Consider the following 14764-nt stretch of genomic DNA (forward strand, 5'->3'; position numbering starts at 1 on the left):
AGCACGTCACCGACAGCTGCTGTGTTGGTATTAAAAATGTGGCCACTAGAGATTAAAGAATTTTTAATAATATTATTTTATTAAAAAATTATCAAAATAATAACTAAATTCATAAAATTGCAACAATAACATAATATCGGCACGACAGTCGGTGACTAGTAATATAGTATTACCATACCACCTAGCGATATGGCTAAGTCGCCAAATCTTACGACAACATAAGGTCATGTCGTCATGCATATGTAGCGAGACTCTGTCGCCAATCCATATGGAGACATGATCGCATCCTTTAGTGATAGATTAACAGCTTTGTGTCGCCATATGGATTGGTGATAGGATCGCCTAAAAACAAAAATCATTAAACCTCAAACAAAAATCACATTTGGCAAAGGCACAATCACAACGCGATACAATTAGATTATGAGATGGAGAAGGTGTCGATCACTTAAAATTTAAACCTAAAAATAGGTGTACTAACGGATATGTAAGTATGATATATGTACGTATGTGTTACCTTGTAAAATAAATATATTTTGACCTAAATTAGAACTCCAATCTTGAAAAGCGCTTGTTCCATAATTTCTCGCTCAACAAAACAAAAACAGTAGAGCTTGCATTTTGCTGTGGTCCATGCACGCATGCGCATTGAAGACGTACGGGAAACAATCGATTTTCTTCTAGAGGGAAAAAAATGTACAGATCATATACACCTAGGTGTGCCCGCCATTCACCGGTATGGCCGACGTCAGTCGCGTTTGCATTGCGTGCAGGATCGTGGTGTTATTCGATATCTAAGGTGTTAAATACGATACTATTTAGATTATTTAGCATTTTAGGTGATATAAGTAGTTTTTAGTTTTTAAGGTGTTGAATACATTGCACAATATTGTATTTGATATGTTAGGTGTTAAAAACTGTTAGATCCATGTTTTTTCGGCGCATCGCGTCATAATTGGATTTTCGATATGCGAGGTGCCGAATATATATGTTAAATTTGTAAATATATTAATATATTATCTATTTTGATAAATATGGTGTCGTATATTGTCTATTTTTGGATCGTATGTTGTATATTTTTGGATGGTAGCTGTGATATTATGAAAATATTTTTAAAGATAAATTTACCCATATGATTTTAAACTTTTCAAATTAAATATTTTTTAAAAATATTATTAGTTAAAGATTTAAAAGTTTGACTGAATCTTTTCTAAAACGTCATGTATTATAACCAAATAGAGTATATAATAAGCCCAGCCGGTATGTATAACAGATCCAACACTGAAACTTCAATTTTATTCCATATAGAGGCAACAGTAGTCGGTGCGATTTCGCCACAAGTTCTTCAACCAAGCCAGTGCTCCTCCATCAACGCAAACACATTACACACAAACTAACACACTACGTAGCGCGCAACGCGTACTAGGCTTTACCAGTTCGTACAACGTGTGTGTACAGCCTGACCACTACTACGAGCAAAGACATATATATAACCTGCGTGAGGCTTCCCGTTATACGCATATGATGACGGCCTGGTCGGTCGATCTCTGCATCTCTGCACTTGTGCAGCATGCATGCTACGGGCCGTCGAGGTAATTAAACTAGCCTTTTAGGGGTACCCTGGCACGCCGGGATAGCCGCCGCCGGTACCGTTGCCGGGGATGCCACCGCCACCAGGCATGCCGCCACCAGGCATGCCACCACCAGGCATGCCGCCGCCGGCTTGCGGCGGTGCGGCGAACTGTGCCTGGATCCAGTCGACCTGGGCCTTCTCGATCATGAACGCCTTAGCGAGGATCTCGTCCAGGATGGGCGGCTTGGTCCCGAACACGGAGTTGGCGATGGTGATCACGCCGGGGTTCTGGCTGCTGAGCCCCGCGAAGGCCACGGCGGGGATCTTCCCGTTGTTGAGCTGGAAGTGGATCAGCCCCTGGGGGAACACGAACACGTCGCCCTCCACCAGCTGCTTCGTGAACAGCTGGTTGTTGAGCTGGTTGGAGCCGACGAAACCCACGAGGAGCGTGCCCTGGAGCAGGATGAGGACCTCGGTGGCGCGCGGGTGCGTGTGCGGCGGGTTCTGCCCGCCGGCCACGAAGTCGATGCGCACCAGTGAGATGCCCAGCGTGTTCAGCCCCGGCAGCTCGTTCACCGACACGGCCGTGACCGCCGAACCCTGCGCGTTAATGGCTCCGGGCACCACGTGGAAGAAGAAGTCGTTCGCCGTCACCACCTTCGGGTCCTTGCACACGAACCCATTCACGAACACTGCATATCGATCGCCACGTCGACCGTGTCAGTGTCATATATATCATACAGGGACGGAGCTAGCTAGTATATTAAAATGAGAGGGCCAAGTGCTAATACATTTATGTTAAAGGGGGCTAAATAAAGCTTTTATACTAATTTTGTCTAATTAGCAAATACACGAAGGTAATACATGAAGCATGAGGGGTGCCATAGCCCCTACCAGCCACCCCCTACCTCCATCCGTGATATCATACGTAAGTAGTGCATGCATGCCTTCAGCTCATGCAGATAAAGAGCGCGTACGTTATCCGTTGCAAATGCATAAATGAAGCTTGCAACAATGGAATCTAGCTATATGCCATGTTCATGCATGCATCCGAGAATACGTTAATGGGGATGGATGCAAGCACACACTTGTAAATTGTGATAATTCATGCATATACATCCATGTCTAGAACTGACTAGTAAGTTATCGGCAAGCAATAATATATACCGGCACTGAGTTTATCAGCAACGCAGAAGTCCTGGAGTTGGGTCGGGTCCGTGGCCAGAGCACGGGGAACTGAACCAAAACCTACAAATGCTAGTACAGTAAGCAGTGCAGCAAAGGCACGGGAAGCCATGGTTTCAGCTTCTACCCTAGCTAGGTATGGTAATGCTTGCGAGTGTAGTGTTGTGCTCTCTATCGAGCTACTCGTACTCTACAAAACACTTGGGAAGGCACCAATTTATACTGTCATAAAGGTAGATGTGGAGTAGTGGACTGCTTGCACGCTCTACTCCTTGATTCACCATCACTCACTGTATAGTTTAGTAGGCATCACACTGACCTATATATTTGTTTTGTTGTTACAGTCCCACTAATTGTTTGTTTTACATAGTGTAATCACGTGCGTGAAATGCTTGTGGAATAATACATGCACGATATGCGGGAGAAGATAACGGAAATTTTTGAATCGCGGTGTGACATTCATCCACTACCAAAGACAGATTTCTATAAACTCCACTTGTGACTTTGGGTCGATCCATTTGTAAACAAGTGTTACTCTGTACTGAAAGTTCTACGGGTGCCTCCTGAGAAGGTGATTGAATTTGTCTTAAAAGCACTCGCAGGTGGCGACAGTTGGATCGAAAACCTCAGACCTAATAATCTCCATCTCTTTTCCGTGTCATGTATAAACTAATCCTCACACACAGCCACCCTTTAACTCACACCTCCCAGTTCTCCACGCCACTACTGTTGATCCCAACTCCTCACCGAACCATTCCCATCACCTCAACTATATCACAAGAGTATCTCCAACCGACTCGATATAAGACTCGCTATCGCCAAATTTGCCAAGCCGGTAAAAAAAATGCCTCCAACCGCTCTTTCTCCCTTGCTACTACCAGCGAGCCGCTGTGAACAATAGACACTCGCCATCTCTAGTTGATAGGAACGAACCAGGTGATGATGGGTGCATCCACTATTCAAAACAATGGTCTTATGTTATTTCAAAAATCTAAAATATTTTTTACGTGTTTCATAATCCATGTGCAATCTATTTTAACTAGATTAATCTAAAAATCCTATGTAGAATTTAAACAAAAAATATTCAAAAAAACTACTTTTTATAACTTGTAACAATTGTTAGGAACTCAAATAAATTCCTAAAAAATTGGAAAAAAATCACTAATATTTTTCTTATTTGATGGACTAATTTCTAAAATTATTTCTAGGCCTAAGTTATATGGTGAAAAAGTGAGTTCCTCTGTAATGCTCCATTTAGATGCATTTTTATCATTTCATGTGGTATTCTTCTTTTAATTCAATTTGAATTCAAACAAATTTCAAACATATACAAAATGCATCCAAATGCTCATGAATGCTTATTATTCTTTATATGCATTTTTATCATTTCATGTGATATTCTTCTTATAGGATATTAATAAAATATAGGTGAGTGAAATTTAGAAAGTGAGATTTAGTAAGTCGGTTGAAACATGTAGAGAAATAGAGAGAGAAATTTTTGGAGAGACTTTTTGTATAGAGATATAAGGAGTGAGATTTAAAGAGTCGATTGAAGATGCTCTAAGTCGAAACATCGAAGCCTTCCCACAATGCTTGCTTGCGCCACCTAGCCTCTTATTATATCACTTCTCTTACTCTCATGCTTTCCTTATCCCCTATCTCCAATGGCTCACTGGAGCCTCCAATCGTGGAAATCGATCGGTAATTGTTTACTTTGTTCTCAACCTATCAACCTCCGCCACCAAACATGCTCCTCAACCATGGCCAGTGTGGTGCCATTAACACACAATTACCATCGCCATCCAGCCTAATTCTATCTAGTGTTGGAGCTCTGGTAAACCCTAATACTAACTGACACTATTACAGAAAGAATCATCCGTGTCGACTCATCAGTGCCGGTTAGGCCAAAACCGACACCGATAGTGTATCAATGCAGGTTCCCAATACAATTAGGCAAAAACCCATCCATTTAGGTAAAAATCAGCATTGATAGTACCAATATCGGGCTTTTGTTATGAACCGGTATTGAACGAGGGAGCTGAACTCGAAATTTTTGTTAGATTCGTTTAATACTTCACGGCTCGCATCTGGCTCTATCTCCATCCTCCTATCTCTCTCATGGCTCTCTCTCGCACACTCACGACTCTCTCTCTCTCACAATACGTGAAAAAAGGTCTTCAATGACTAGTGATAACCGTCATGGGTGATAGGTGTGGCACCCGTCACTCCAAACGCGTCACTGATGACTAGTTACTAGTGACGGGTTAAAAAGTCACCAATGATCATATGAGTGATGGATCATAATCTTAATATGTCACTAATGGCCGATGAATGTTTTTTGCGTCATCCTAACGCAGGGGGTATCACCATGCACGATCACTTGCTATTTTTCACACTATTTTTATACTTTGCGTCTCATGAGAATCGAACATGCAACCTCCTCTCACACACGTAGCCGCCTTACCACCTCACCCTCGTGTGTGTTCTGAAGGAAGCTGGATGTTTTATCCTTTAAAACTTTTTTTATCGAAGGTCATTAGTGTTGGGTCATAATTGTAACCCGTCACTAATGATTGAACAATAGTGACAGACGTAATCTTAACTTGTCACTAATGATAAATTGTACATATAAAATTTTATGAATATCTCAATGACAAGTTAGAATTTACACACACACACACACACATATATCATATATATATATATATCCCAACTATATGAATTTCTGAATTTTTCTTCCCAACTATATGAAGTTCATCAAAGTTGTATATATATTTTATGGATTTTTGAATATCGCATGCCAACGATCGCGATTTGATAGGTGTCACAGAGGGCCTTCAGTAAAATTGATATAACTTTTGCATACAAACTCCGATTTTGATGTTTTTTACTCTACAAACATCTACAGAAAAAATTATATTTGTTTGTCCCCCATTTTATCAGGTTAAGAAAAAAATTGATGCCAAATTCGACTTGGAAGATTGAGTTTTTGCCCACTGAAGTTTTTGCACCATTTTTGGAACGCGTGTGTCCATAGCCACCACCCCTTATATCAAATTTGAGTAAAAATATACAATAGTTCCTATTCTTGTGTTGATAAAGTGAGAAAAAATAAGATAAAAATAAAAAATATTTGTGCCTACTACGTTATCGTATCCTACACTAGTTTTGTTCAACGTGTAAATAGAAATTAATGAAATAGGCTAAACATAAGTTCTAATTTATTAATGTATTTTTTTATAAATATTTGTAGTCTCATATCTCTTTTGTTTGAATCTTAGCTATAGCATGATTATAAGTTTAGTATTTACATTTGTAGCTTTATGCGTAAATATTCAGCTATAGCATGATTGTAAGCTCTTTTCACAACATTTTTTCAGATCTGCACAATACGTTTAGTTTGTAATTAGGCAAATTAAGTAAGAAAAGAGTAGTTATCATTTTGGCAGTAGCTGATCAGATCTAATAACAGAGCTGAATCATCAGTGACGGATCATAACATGAGCCGTCACTTATGACTTATTATCGGTGATGGGTTGTAACATCACCCGTCACTTATGACTAATCTAGGAAAATCTGTCACTGGTGACTGGTCTAGGACAACCCATCACTGATTAGTTGGTTATTAGTGACGAGTCACAACTTGACCTGTTACTAATGTCATCAATGGTGGGTAACTTTATGACTTCATAAGTGACATGTCATGATCCGGTCCTGACCCGAGGCTACATAAGTGACGAGTCGTAACAGAATTCATCACTAAAGGATCTTACATGACGGGTCCTGATGATCCGTCACTTATGTAGTGTCTTATTTGTCTATTTTTCACGTAGTGACACTTATCTCTCAGTCTCTCTCTCACTGTGCATCCCGGCCTCATCGCCCCTTCGAGCTTGTCGGCCTTCCGCTCTCCTCCCCCCTCTGTTGAGCTCGCTGGTTACCTGCTCTTCACCCCCTCGGCCACGCTCTGGCCTCCCTGTCTCCTCCTCTCTTCCCCCCTCACTGCCTCACTGCTAGCGGCCTCCCCATCTCCTCCCTCCTCGCTGGCCTCCTCTCACGAGGGCGGCATGATCCAAGGCGTCAGATGCTAAGGGCCTCCTCTCCTCCCCCTAGGCCTCTTCGATGACTTCTCACTCTCCTTGCCCTCCTCATCAGCCTCCTTGTGAGGGTGACAGGATCCAACGTGGGGGTGGCGGGATCCGACGCAGACGACCTCTCTGACAAAGGTAACATAGCGGTTGCCACCATGCTGCCCTCCATCTGCCTCGGTCAGCGGCAGTGGCGGATCTGCTGCCAGCAGCGAGAGCCGGAGCGCAATGGCGCTGACAGCGTCGACGAGGCGGTGGACTCCAATGTAGGGTCAGTGGTGGGCTGCGATGTGGGACCGGCAGTGGGCTCCGGCTCGATGAATCGAGCTGGCTCGTTTGCTAGCCTTTTTTGTTTTCTAGAAAGCCTAGCAGCAGCCCATATAAAATGTCGGTTCCAAAATCGACACTGATAAAGTTTTACATCAAGCACTGTTGACCATTTTAGTGTGATGAGGGGTGAACCGATGCCTAACCTATCACCGTTGTGATAAAAAAACCTCTCAACTTCCGGTGGAGAGAAAGATTTTTCGAGTAATAGTTGAGAGGAAGATGACACCGTCAATCAGAGTGCAGTGAAAGAAATTGATTTATATACATATGAAGTTTTCGGTCGATTGATATGTTAGCAAAAACTAAACTTTCGTTCAAACACAATCACAGCACTCCGAGGATCGACTACACACCCTTTCTCGAATGCATGCACGTCATGGTTTGAAAATCTGCAGCAGGATAGCAAAAAGTTTTCGCACGCATGCAGTTTGGTAATGTGCGTCCACTAACAGGGGTTTCCATAAACCCCACTTGTTTCTTTCTGAACAAGACCATAAACTGCACTTACTTGTGACGATGGATACAATTAATCCGTCAACAAATATTAGTTTGCACTGGAAATCCCACTCGTCGGCCAGGATAGCACAGCACTCCGGGACAATACGGTGAATAATGGTACTAGGTCATGGGCCATTTTCCAGTGCCTATCCTCCATCGTGCATTAGTATTTGACTTTTAATTGTCCATGATTAGTGTGTGGCGGCTGTGCCAATGAGAAGGAGTCGCAATCTCACAGATATCTTGGAAAAGAAGCGCCATACATAGCACCCAGCTTATTTAGTGTGTTTATGTAGCGTAGGTTGTGACTTAGTTGTGTGAGATTAGTTTTTTTGTGAGAGGGCCTAGGACACGTATCGACCATTGGAGGTACATGGGACTTCGAATTTCAGGGAAAGAAGCTTAGTCAAGTTAAATTCTCCTATATGCCTAAGCTGGGTCTTCTCTCATACTCCCTCCAGTCACAACTAATAAGTGACATTTTGTACATGGACACTGCCACCAAAATGTATGTTTGATCATTATAAAGTATAGTAAAATTACAATATAATAGACTACTTTTAAATACTAATATATCCATATTATTTTCAAATGTTCAGGCTAAATATGTAAATAGGCACTGATTGTCAAAATTGAGGCACATTTTGACGACACTCACCTAAAACGTCACTCCTAATTTGTGACTGGAGGGGGTAATTCTCACGAGTGCGTTGTGATGCCAACCTGCATTGGCCAGTTGGAAGTGGTGGTTGGTGAATTATTGTGGCAATTGGTGCAAGTTTCTTCTCTTCTTACTCTTCAATCTTCCATCAAAGATACGGTTTGGAGGGTTTTCCAACTAGCAAGCACAAATGAGCAATCCTAGAGATTTTATGGTAACGAAATTTTGCTAGCATCATAAGCATTAGTATGTGAGGAACCAAAAAAAAATGAATAAATTATGGAAAAAATGAAAATAAATAATGTGGTGGCCAAAAAAACAATTTGACCAATCTTCCACCAAAGATACAGTTTGGAGGGTTTTCCAACTAGCAAGTACAAATGGTAGTTAAAACAAATGAGCAATCCCAGAGAATTTATGGTAACAAAATTTTGGTAGCATCATAAACACTAGTATGTGAGGAACAAAAAAAAATGAAAAAATAAAAAAAAATGTTGTGGCCAAAAAAATACATTTCGACCACGATGGGACTCGAACCCACAATCTCCCGCTCCGGAGGCGAGCGCCTTATCCATTAGGCCACGCGGTCAACTTGTGAGACAATTACAATAACATATATTATTTTGTATCGACAAGAGTTGGGCTTTCTTAGAAAGCCCAAGGCCCACCACCCTTCCCGTTCTGCTCTTGTCCGGGCACATCGCCGCCGGGGGCCGACCGCGCGCCGCCACCGCTTCTCCCCTCCCTCCCCTGTCGCCGCCGGCCACCGGGTCCGCAGCGAAGCTGTCTTCCTGCCAAGGTATTCCATTCCTGCTGCACTCCCCACCACTCTCCAACACGCTCCCTCCCGTTTATCTGGCTTCCTCTTCCCTTTCGCCTCGGCACTTCTCGCAAGCCCCAAGCCATCCGCGCAGTTCTTGATGATCCCGTCCTCACCCGATCCCGTCCTCCTTGCCGCAGATCATGTCGAGAGCCTTAGCCCGTCGTCCGGTGCCTCCGTTCTTGAGATTGCGCTCCACGGTGTGCGATGACGGCTACTGGATGGGTAGATTGGACCACAAGGATTGGCTCGCCCCAAATGAAGTGCTCAAGATCTTTGCGAACATCAGGGACCCTAGCCTGATAACTAGTGTGTTCAAGAGGGCTTGCAGTCGGAGAGATTACAAGCCCAGTGAGGCCCTCTACAGCTTGATGATTGACAAGCTAGCCTGCGCCAGGAGGTTCAGTGATGTGGAGGAGTTGCTGGCCAGGGCAAGAACTGAAAAGTTTAGGTTTTCCGATGAGTTCTTCTATAGGCTGATCAAGATGTATGGCAATGTGGCGAACCATCTTGACAAAGCCATCGAGACGCTCTTTGCGATGCCTGGGTACAACTGCTGGCCTTCTACGAAGACATTCAATTATGTCCTTCACATGCTTGTGTGTAAACGGCAGTATGAGGTCGTCCATGAGGTCTACTTGAGCGCATCCTGGCTGGGTGTTACGCTGGACACCTGCTGCTTCAATATTCTTGTCAAGGGTTTGTGTCAATTTGGAAAATTTGATGAGGCAGTATCTTTGCTGCATGAGATGCCAAAGCAAGGGTGTCTGCCTAATGTGACGACCTATTCAACGTTGATGCATTTCCTTTGTCAGTGCAGTCGAGTAGATAAAGCATTTGAGCTGTTTGAGCGAATGCAGAAGCAGGACATTGCTGCAGATACAGTTGTCTACAATATTTTGATCTCTGGTCTCTGCAGGGAGGGAAGAGTGTCTGAGGCGTTCGATCTGTTCAAATCAATGACGTCTGAAGGCTGCTTTCCTAATTCAGGGACTTATCAGGTACTTCTTGATGGTCTCATCAGCTCAAGAAAGTTTGAAGAGGCCAAGAACCTGGTTAGCATCATGAGTGCAGAAGGTGTGAGGCCTAGCTTCCAATCCTACAAGCTGCTAATTGATGGCCTCTGTAGTGTTAAGTGCTTAGATGATGCACATCTTGTCTTGAAGCAAATGGTGGACCGAGGTTTTGTTCCTCGAATGGGCACCTGGACAAAACTTCTCACATCCATGTGTTAATGTTTGTTTTCATGTTGGTGATTTCCTTGACCTGACAAGACACCTGAATGGGAGACCTTCAAGTTTTGTTAGAGGAACCAGTGGACCAATGTCGGCTTGAGTTTCTGCATGTACCATGTAGTATTTCCTATTGCTGCCATGTCATTCTGATAGGACCATTATGTCTCAGAAAGATCGAGACCTGCCTACGGATGCTGCCTATACCGACTTGTTCAAGATTCTAAACTTTGTTAATTTTGGTAAGTTTGTGACTTTGCATTAAACCCTTGAGACGAAAAGTGACATATTTTAACCCGAGTAAAATTCACCAATGCTCCATAAACTTGTGCCGAGTTCTCATCTATATCCACGAACTCTCAAAATGCACAATAAAAAACTTAAACTTGTTCCAGGTACAAAATCCTTTTGACCGCTCTAAGCACTGACGTGGCGTGTCGGGTGGAGCTAATGTGGACTGGGGCGCCATCCTACTTCAAAATACCTATCCTACCCTTGCCTCCTCCTTCAACCGTTCATTTGGTGCGGCTCGATTAGCGGCGGCACATCCAGATCCAGCAAGGAGCAGGGCATGGAGCATCTAGGCTCGGTCTCGGCGCGCAAGACGGCAGGGAGCAAGGCGCGGGTGCAGAGCTCCCACGAGCCGAAGCCCAACCAGAGCTCCCATGCACGCCTCCTTCCCCTTCCTCACCAGTCACCATTGCGTGCTCATCGACCTCCACGACGAACTCTGGGCCACGAGCCGCCTTTGCTCGAGCCAACCCCACGGTGAACTCCGTCGCGGTTTAGTAAAGCTCACCACCCCCTTCCCCTCCCCTCTCTCCCTCTGCAGCACACTGTCGCTGTCGACCCGAGCACTGCCGCTGGCCATGCTTGACACCGTGCATGCTGCCGCCGATGCCTCAAATGGAACCGCCACAATGCGCTGAAGCTCGTGGTACCCTTCCCCACCCGAGACTTGTCGTCGTTCGCCACCGGCGACCGGTCAAACCTCCCTGCGCGGCAAACGAGGGCAACAACCTCCTACTGACGGGTCCACCAATTCCATCACGACCGCCACGCTCCCCTCTGCCCACACTCGACGTCCTCCTCCGGTAGCAGCGAAAGCCAGTATCACAGTTCGAGCCCTGACCCGTCACCGATGCAGGAGAGCCGACGTGGGCAAGTGACGAAGAATACAATCCCGCCGAAGAGGTATTGATATGAGTCAGTGCATTTTATACTTGTTGAATGGAGAAATATTTTTTGTTTAATCAACTCCCCTTGTTTTCTCTCTAGATGGCGGAAGCGTAGTCTTCAAGGCAGATAGCTGGTAATGGTGCACGAACCCAAAAGGCAAGGTGACAAACACAGTGCCCGACAGACAAGGTTACCATTACGAGAATCGATGCTGATGGGCTGCCTACGGATGAAAAGACCCTAAATAGATTCTGGAGGGTTGCAGGGCTCATTGCTCGGGATAGGGTGCCGATAATGACTAAGTCCAAAAACCTCAATGACGAAGTTAAGAGGGACTTGCTCAATAATGTCGTCAAGAAGTATCTGGAGTACCCTGAAAACATGAGCGAGCATCAAACGGTCAGTCACAGCGGTCAATGCAGCAATGAAAGCGATTGCGAAACTTCACCAAAACTTTAAGAGCAAGCTTGCGAATCAGTATGTGGCTAAAGGGGTGACACCATTCGAGAGCAACAAGCACTTGAAAGAGAAAGATTGGGACTCTTTTGTGCAGATAAAGAGCTCAAAGCAGTTCAAAAAGGAGAGTGAGGAGAAGAAGCAACTTCGAGCTAGGAACAAGCATAACCACATGACTAGCACAATCGAGTACGCAGGGAAAAGGGCCAAATGGCAGGCAGAGGATGAAAAATTAGCCAGAGAAGGCCGTGAGAATCCTTGGTTCCAATTTTCGGGATGATCACATTCATGTTTGCATGCAAGGGGTGAGTTGTCCGAAAGTATAAAAATGACATTCAAAAACAACGAAACCCAGGCAATCGTAGAAAAAGTAAAAGAAAAGGCAGCTAAATCTAGCCAAGATTCTTTTATCAGGGTCAAGGAACATGATGTTCTCTCAGCGGCGCTAGGAAAATGGGAGCACCTAAGTCAAGTGCGAGATGTATCTAGTTCCCAGGGTTGGAAATACGGCTTTCCCGAAGACCTCGGAATGTACAAGAAGAGGAAGAGGTTGGGTGCAGTGGACGTGGATGTATTGACATATAACATCACATGAAAAGTTTATACAACTATCATGGGGCAGCTTGCATCAAAGGGAATAGATATTTCCATGCCATAGGAAGTTAGTCTCGGAGCTGCAGGGAAGAGTAGCCGCGCCTCCAAGAAGGTCGAGCAACAAGTAGCTGCTGTCGTGACTGAGCCGGATGCGATTGACCTGCTAGAAGGGCCTACACCTTGCAGCCTTGTTATTAGGCCTCGCATGTATCTCATCGAGGTTGCAAGGGGGCAGGTGCTTCCAGACATCTGTATCTTACATACGGTCCCGATATATGATGGCTACGTTGTGGTTACGCTGGACATTATATATAGCAATGACACCAATCACGTGTTGGAGCCCCCCCCCCCCACATGATGAAGTCATAACTCTGGGTGAAGCTCTTCGTCAAAGGATCCAGTGGAAGATGAGCGACATCGTGGTCTCCAATGCATCCTAGTCTGGACGAGCGTCAAGTGTACCATCGTCGCGCCTCTCGCTTCTAGAGAAGGCAGCTTCACCGCCTTCTCCTCCTCTAGAGAAGCTGTCTTTGCTTCATTCTCCTCCGCATATGGCAGTCTCACTTCCAGCTCCAATGTCGTCTCCCCCAAAGTGCCCAAAGAAGAAGAAAAAAGAGATCAAGAAAAAAGCTATAAGAAACACCTGTCGGAGAGGTCGAAGGCTATTGTATCAACGAAGAAGTCCACAGACATTGGAGTAGCGTGGACACAGGCCAATACGAAATTCCAATATGGGAAGCCCATGATAACGGTAGATGGCCTAACAAGGGCGAAAAAAGCATGTGTCAACCTGTATAATTGCTACATGCAAGCTTCTAGAGACAGCAATGCCACATCCATAGCCGTACAGTACAAACGATGACATTTATTAAGTAACAATGACAGCTATTTTATTGTGGGTTTCAATGACTTATATGATCTCTTCAACCTTGAAGGCCTGTATATATTGTTATTACGGATCTTCACATTGTAAGTCACTTGAAATTGGATATTAATTAATTATATCACTAAGTCTTGAATCTAACTATGTTCTTATCTGTAGGCACTTGATGAAAGAAGCAAAGAAGAACCAGAAGTCCATCGTACTTCTTTACCCTGAGACCATTATAATATCGGTCATCCAACTTCACCCTGACTACGTTACGAACCATGTGGCCAGGGTAATGCAAAAATATTCTAAAATATACTACCTATTGGGCACCCATAACACTAGTGGTTAATAGATCTTACTGGTTTATTTCTCTCAAGTGGAACTTGGTGTTCTACCTCGACTCGTCAAGACCAATATGATCAAAAGATACTCTATAATCGATTCCTCTTTATGCAGGGCTTGTGACTAGTATCTTCGAGCTCAACTTGATAACAACGTGAAAGATGGCCACAAACTAACACACACGACCAGGTTCGCGGTAAGTGCTACCTAATAGATTACCAAATGTTCTCTATTTATTCTTTTCCCCTTTTGATCTAACACTAAATTTTATGTTCAGCAGTGCCACCACCAACTACTAGGCAACTCCGCATGAAGGATCTCAAATCTTCCGATGTAAGTTCAATGAGAGATTATTCGCAACTAATTTCAGTAATTAGTTTAATTCTATGGTAACATGACATTGGTTATGTGTCAATTATGCAGGGATTTGACACTCTCTTTTTTCACGACAGTGCACTCCTGGAGATTTGACGATGGATTACCGAGTTCATGGTGTCTGAAGTCATCAGCCCACATGACGAGTTATACTATAGAATCCCTAAATTGTGAGGTAGATCGTATGTAATATGAGTTGATCGAAACTTTGTAATATTTGTGATTTTTTTAATAAATTGGTCGGAACTTTATAACCTTTGTGATTATGTAATGAAGTGTGTTTGTCGATATGGATGTGTTGCTGTTATTTGTAGGGAGAAGACTACTATCAAATCCTAGCTACGCTCCAGAATGTAGCCAAGAAGCAGGACAATCCAACAGATAACCTACATATAAGTGACGGGTAAAGAAGTTACACATCACTTATGTATTCTCCTATATGCTTGTGAGAAAGACATAAGTGATAGTTGAATGAGTTATCCGTCACTTATGTATTTAGATAAGTAATTAGTAAATTCTTTACACGTTACTTATATGTTCTCTCATGAGCTGTATAGAATATC

At 43.8% G+C, this 14764-nt stretch overlaps 2 protein-coding genes and 1 non-coding gene across 3 annotated transcripts; 1 reads left to right on the forward strand and 2 right to left on the reverse strand.

Moving 5' to 3' along the window:
• Positions 1–1278: 1278 nt before the first annotated feature.
• Positions 1279–2932, reverse strand: LOC133923657 (germin-like protein 4-1). Its single transcript, XM_062368944.1, has 2 exons — positions 2738–2932; positions 1279–2262 (listed from the first exon to the last, which is right to left on the reverse strand). Exons 1-2 carry the CDS (start codon positions 2865–2867, stop codon positions 1607–1609), a joined length of 786 nt encoding a protein of 261 aa, XP_062224928.1. The 5' UTR covers positions 2868–2932; the 3' UTR covers positions 1279–1606.
• A 5916-nt stretch (positions 2933–8848) lies between these two features.
• On the reverse strand, positions 8849–8921 carry TRNAR-CCG (transfer RNA arginine (anticodon CCG)). Its single transcript has one exon. It is a non-coding gene; the product is annotated as a tRNA-Arg (tRNA).
• Positions 8922–9021: 100 nt separating this feature from the next.
• Positions 9022–10674, forward strand: LOC133924987 (pentatricopeptide repeat-containing protein At3g14580, mitochondrial). Its single transcript, XM_062370757.1, has 2 exons — positions 9022–9131; positions 9293–10674. The coding sequence occupies exon 2, from the start codon at positions 9296–9298 to the stop codon at positions 10385–10387; it is 1092 nt and encodes a 363-aa protein (XP_062226741.1). The 5' UTR covers positions 9022–9131; positions 9293–9295; the 3' UTR covers positions 10388–10674.
• The last annotated feature ends 4090 nt before the right edge of the window (positions 10675–14764 follow it).

This window comes from Phragmites australis, chromosome 7, assembly GCF_958298935.1.
Source record: "Phragmites australis chromosome 7, lpPhrAust1.1, whole genome shotgun sequence".
NCBI classification, from domain to species: domain Eukaryota; kingdom Viridiplantae; phylum Streptophyta; class Magnoliopsida; order Poales; family Poaceae; genus Phragmites; species Phragmites australis.

What these genes read in the sequence shown, in the direction of transcription:
- LOC133924987 (XM_062370757.1), top strand. Translation starts at nt 9,296, where the DNA reads ATGTCGAGAGCCTTAGCCCGTCGTCCGGTGCCTCCGTTCTTGAGATTG.
- LOC133923657 (XM_062368944.1), bottom strand. Translation starts at nt 2,867, where the DNA reads ATGGCTTCCCGTGCCTTTGCTGCACTGCTTACTGTACTAGCATTTGTA. An exon ending in TGCTGATAAACTCAGTGCCG is followed by an intron (nt 2,263 to 2,737) that starts GTATATATTATT and finishes ATCGATATGCAG; the next exon opens with TGTTCGTGAATGGGTTCGTG.